At 49.6% G+C, this 6,000-nt stretch overlaps 1 protein-coding gene across 1 annotated transcript in view; it reads right to left on the reverse strand.

Annotated features, from left to right (window-relative positions):
- GRM7 (glutamate metabotropic receptor 7) overlaps positions 1–5,116 on the reverse strand; it is a 264,556-nt gene extending 259,440 nt beyond the window's left edge. Inside the window, exon 1 of the mRNA XM_044302450.1 lies at positions 4,640–5,116. Coding sequence (XP_044158385.1) covers positions 4,640–5,116 — 477 coding nt within the window. The remainder of the gene's footprint in view (positions 1–4,639) is intronic.
- Between the last annotated feature and the right edge of the window lie 884 nt (positions 5,117–6,000).

Below are 6,000 nucleotides of genomic sequence, written 5' to 3' on the forward strand. Positions count from 1 at the left end.
ATGAGACAATTTCCACAGCGGAGACTTTTCGTTCAGGTTCAGTGTCCCCCTCGCTGTCACTCAGTGATTCGACAACTTGTCGGCAGTAATTTGCAGTTCATTATTACGTGACGTTTCATCTCAACTTCCAGTTGTCAATTCATTTTCTTCTAGCAGGGTCTAGAAACAATGGTGTCGTCTCCTCCTCCCAGGGGGACTTCACACCTTCCTCCTCCTCTGCGGTGGTGGAATGGTGCAAATTGCAATCCACAGTAATTAGTTGCACCTCCGTTATCGAGTCCTTGGCAGGAGGAGCACATTATCCTGGAAATGCAACATATCGATCTAAAATGCAGCCTGTGCTGAGAGCAAACATGAGTATAATGATAGCGGCTCAGGTACTACAACCCACCCCATCACCCCACAGGCGCTCCCCCCGCTCCATGCAAAATTGCATTGGAACCACATAGGCCCACATTTACTAATATTGTGCACCAGTCTAAGGGCACTTTCACACTAGCGTTTTACTTTTCCGGCACTGAGTTCCGTCATCGGGTCTCAATACCGGAAAATAACTGATCCGTTTTATCCCCATGCATTCTGAATGGAGAGGAATCAGGACGTCTTCAGTTCAGTCTTTTTGCCTTTTCAGGACGGAGATAATACCGCAGCATGCTGCGGTTTTATCTCCATCCAAAATTTCGGAACACTATCTGGAATGCCGGAACCGGCATTAATTTACATTGAAATGTATTAGTGCCGGATCCAGCATTAAAAATACTGCAATGTAGGATCCGTCTTTCCGATCTGCGCATGCGCAAACCTTTAAAATTTTGAGAAAAAAAATAGAAACTGATATGTTTGTCCGTATGACAAACGGACAGACGGATTCATTCTTGCAATGCATTTGTGAGACGGATCCGCATCCGGATCTGTATACAAATGCTGTCCGTTTGCATGCAGATTGCCGGATCACTCTGCCGCAAGTGTGAAAGTCCCCTAAGAAAGGAGGTAGTGCCAAATCAATTACAAGGCGCACTCCTCTTAATAAATTTGCATCTCAAGTTCAGAAAATCAAGTCTATGTCTTCTATGAGTCGACGGAGATTTGCACCAAAATTCTTCCCACTTGGCTTTCTTAATAAAGCCTAAATTAGGCTCCTCCCACTCCCTGGAGACCCTGCCCACTTTTCTCATCACTTTCCACCTTTGGGCCCCCTCCAGCCCCAGGACTAGGTACACCTCTGCACCACCTATAGCTAGGCCCCTGTGCATGCGTCAGTCCCAGCTCTGCGGCTGCAGCGGCCAATGTACTGCCAGGAAAGAGGCGCACAGGGTTAACATGACATACTATGTATCTCTGCACAGATGGTTACATTGTTTCTGTCTCTGCAGATTCTGGAAAGTGTTAAACTCAGAAAGACTGGAAGCGAAATGAGGAAAGGCAGCGATTTATCAATAAGTGAGAGGCCGTAATGGAGCAGCAGCCGGTAGGCGGGGAAACATTACCAGTATTTTCTCCGGTCTTCAGACCACAGGGAGACCTCTTATTGTTTGAAACTCAGTGTGAAGTGATTAATGAAGTAAGGTTTACTGGCTGCAAGATAGTACTGAGGAGGGGAGCGTGGAGGAGAGGAAATGAGGGAACCAGGGGAGGCTCCTGACCACTGACAGCTTCTAGGAAAGCATGGATGATGGGCAGGACATGAGAGGATGATGGGGAAGGAAGGAAAGAGAGAGAGAGGGAGGGAGGAAGAAGGTAGGAAGGAAGGATGGATGGATGGAAAGAAAGAGATGAAGAGAGCCAAAAGAAAGCAAGGAAGTAAGGACAGAGAGAGGAAAGGAGGGAGAAAGGAAGAAAGCAGGAATGGAAGGTAAGAAAAGGATGAAGGGAGGCGAAAGGGAGAAAGGAAGACAGCAAGAAAGGAAAGCGAGAGGAAAGGAGAAAGAAAGAAAGGAAGGGAAGGAGAAATGAAGAAGGAAGGAAAGAGAAAAAGGAAAGGAAGGAAGGAGAAAGGGGAAGGAAGGAGGAAAAGAAGGGGGAAAGGATGACAGCAAGAAAGGAAAGAGAGAGGAAGGGGGGAAGGAGAAAGTAAGGAAGGGAAGGAGAAACGGGGAAGGAAGGAAGGAAGGAGAAAAAGGGAGGGAAAGAAGGAAGGAAGGAAGGAGAAAAGGGGAAGGGAGGAGGAAAAGAAGGAAGGAAGGAGGAAAAGAAGGGAGGGAGGAAGGAATGAAGATGGAAAAGAAGGGAGGGAGGGAGGAAGGAAGAAAATAAGAGACGGCTATGAAGGATGGAAGGAAAGAAAGAGATAGAAAGAGAGAAGAAAGGGAGATAAGAAGGCAGCTAGGATGGAAGGAAGAAATGTAGAGAAAGAAGAAAGGTAGAGGAGGCGAAGGAAGGAAAGGAAATGAAAGAACGAAAGGAGATATATGGATAATGAGACAGAATAAGAACATGAGGAGAGACAGAAGCTGGTGAGAGCAAAATGAAAGGGACAGATAAAGAAAGGAAAGGGTAAAAACAGTAGATGACGGATAAGGACACATAAAATAGGAAAAGAGGCAAAAGATGGAAAGGAGGCGGCAAGGAAGACATGGAAGAGGAAATGAGAGACTGAGCTTATGTGGGAGCAAGAAATGAGTGACAGGATGGGGGGGGCACAGGAACACTACACAGATAACATGCTTAATGATGAGGTTCCTACTTCTCCAGAGAGAATACCTACCCCATAAGACTACAACTCTCACCGGGGAATGCTGGTGCTGCTCTTCAATGGCGGTGAAGCTACAGGTTGCCCACTTGCTCTACATGGGAGCAGACCGCTGTTATATGGCTGAGCTACCCCTGCCCAGTACCCAGCACTGGGGAAGGACAGATCCCTCTGCATTGATTCCGGTGGTTTAAAAAGATTTAGAAACAGCTGAATAATCTTGAGTTATACAACCCGCATTGATTGGATTAGTGCAGCAGGGACCACAGGGACCAGCCAGGGGACATTCTGGAGATTGAGGGGACAGGGATGGAGGAGGGATGCAGGAAATCCACATTATTCTACAGGTTCTGGGCTATTGTGAATCACCAGGCAGGTGTGAGAGCCGCTATCTGCCCCCTGGGACTGTTCCTGCTGGTTTACTGCAGCAGTCGTGCATGCTGTTCACACTGCAAACTCTGTATATCAAACCCTGGGCTGCGAAATCTAATGGGGACTGACGCAGATCTGCAATTAATGATCCTGTCTGCAAACTCCAGCTCTCCCAGCAGCAGAAATAAACTGGTTTATGTCTCTAATAAACACTTGGATCAAGGGGAGTGGTATATAGAGAGACTCCATATACACAAGGAATCCAGGAGAGCAAAATGCAAGAGACAGGTGGCTCAGAAATACCAAGGCTCCGCTGTCAGGGGATGAGCCATCTGTATGTGTGTGATTACATGCCTCCAGATTGTCAGGATGAAGTCTGTGTGGGAATGGGGAGCAGATCCAGCATATACATGGTACATGGGAGCTGCATGCACTGGACGGGGACTCCACCATATGTGTGCATGCCTCTATATACAATATCTGGGTGGCACCACATTGTGCATTGAGCTGCAGCGCACACATTATCTGAGGCAGGGGTGTGGGAGTACAACATTGCACAGGGAGGAGGAGGTCCATGTTAATGCAATTTCAGTTATGTCCCTGCTATTATTATAATATCACTTGATTAATGTGGCCCATCATCTGGGGTCATTGCACATTTAGAAAGTGGCTTCCAGGAGACCTCCCTCTTCCTGGTGGCATCGCTGCCCTATAAAAGCAGTGGCCCCATTCAGCAGGGTTCATGTGCTGGTGCAGGGGAAGGCTGAGGCTCCAGTGCACACACACACATCCACCTCTGCTTCATCCCCTGGACTTCAGCACCATGGACAGAGCCTCCCCCATCACAGAGAGCCAGGATAGCCCTGGTTGTGGAGGAGGGGGTGACATTGTGAGGAGCTGACACCTGCCACTCCATACAGAGCTACAAGTGGTTTATCCAAAGTGCCTTACATTAAAACCAGTGGCGGTGCCCAGTATAGGTGATATGTGCAAATAAAACTGGAAGGAGCAATTATATAACTTAAAGGGACAGGGCATGGGAGCTGATGCTAGGCTCTATCATCCACTTAAACATTCCCATATACAAACCCCTCCACCCACACACTGCTATAGAGACATCTCCTCACAGAAGCCACAGCAGATGAAGAGCAGTGGTCAGTGAAAGAAAAGGGAAGAACCTCATAAAGATCAACAGTGCCCCAGGAAGGGGGGGGGGGGGGGGGCATCATCAAGAATTATTAATCACTGCAGATATTTTTTTTGCCCCCACATTTGAACCAGTGCACGTCAGAAAGCAAGAAAACGGTGCAAACTCCGTGCAAATTCAGTGCAGAACAGAGCAAATGCCAACAAGAGCTTAAAGAGGAAATGGCCCCGAATGGGGGGTGCAAGCCAACACATGGGGGGGGGGGGGGGGGGGGCATGACATGGGAATAGATCTGGAACTAAATCAGAACATGGAGACAATCAGAAAACAAGAGCCAGAAAATCCTCACAGATCAAAGTCCAGAAGAAAAGCAACATGTGAACCAGGCTCCACCGCTTTCCATTGCCATCACCCATCATGACAGCCCCTACCTGGAAGAGTCGCAGGATGTTGGCCACCATGATGGACACAGAACTTTCCGACGCCCCGATGACTCCGACTACTTTCTCGGGTCGGACGTAGACGGGAGGCTCCCCGTTGGTGCAGCGGGCATCGGAGGCGTCCTTCTGGATGAGAGCCTGGACGAAGGTGAGGGACTGCTCCAGGGCGTAGGTGTCCCGGGAGCAGGTGTCCAGGATCCGAGCCCCCAGAGTGATGTTAGGCAGCAGCTCCGGGTCGCTGTTGATCTGGTCGATGGCATATAGCATGGCTTCCAGCCGGTGGATCCCGTTTTCCTTCCGTATATCCCCGCATGGCATTCCTGCAAGACCCCTAGCGTGCACAGGGAAGAGCCCCCCCAAAGTGATGTCTCCTTCCAGTCTGATAGAATGGGGGGCATAGGGCTCCTGCCCAGATACCAGGACCACGCAGAGCAGGGGTAGGAGCCAGGGGTCCCCCAGAGTCAGCATGGCTGCCCCTGGAGGGAAAGGGATGTCCTCCTTCTGGGGAGGTGGTCTTCCAGCTGTGAGACCCCCAGTCAGCGGCGGAGAAGCTTCCCCCGTCTGCAGCGCTGCCGCCTCTGACAGCACAGTGGCTGCCGCTGCACATCCAGGGCTTTAAAGCAGCCACAGAGCCGGTCCGCCCCCTATGTCATCACGCAGCTGCGTCTTATGTCATTTTCTGGGGGATTTGAGGGTCTTGGCTGCTCTGCTCCCAGCACAGCTACCTGTGTGACCTGCAGATCCGAGCAGGACCTGGAGCACATCATACAGGGATCAGTGCATTGCAGTATATAGCAGGCTCTGCAGGAGTATATCACACATGGGTCTAATACCTGAGGACCTGGAGCACATCATACAGGGATCAGTACATTGCAGTATACAGCAGGATCTGGGGGAGTATATCACACATGGGACTAATACCTGAGGACCTGGAGCACATCATACAGGGATCAGTGCATTGCAGTATATAGCAGGCTCTGCAGGAGTATATCACACATGGGTCTAATACCTGAGGACCTGGAGCACATCATACAGGGATCAGTGCATTGCAGTATACAGCAGGCTCTGCAGGAGTATATATCACATGGGTCTAATACCTGAGGACCTGGAGCACATCATACAGGGATCAGTACATTGCAGTATACAGCAGGATCTGGGGGAGTATATCACACATGGGACTAATACCTGAGGACCTGGAGCACATCATACAGGGATCAGTGCATTGCAGTATACAGCAGGCTCTGCAGGAGTATATCACACATGGGACTAATACCCGAGGACCTGGAGCACATCATACAGGGATCAGTGCATTGCAGTATACAGCAGGCTCTGCAGGAGTATATATCACATGG

Source organism: Bufo gargarizans, chromosome 7, assembly GCF_014858855.1.
Source record: "Bufo gargarizans isolate SCDJY-AF-19 chromosome 7, ASM1485885v1, whole genome shotgun sequence".
Classification (NCBI taxonomy): Eukaryota; Metazoa; Chordata; class Amphibia; order Anura; family Bufonidae; genus Bufo; species Bufo gargarizans.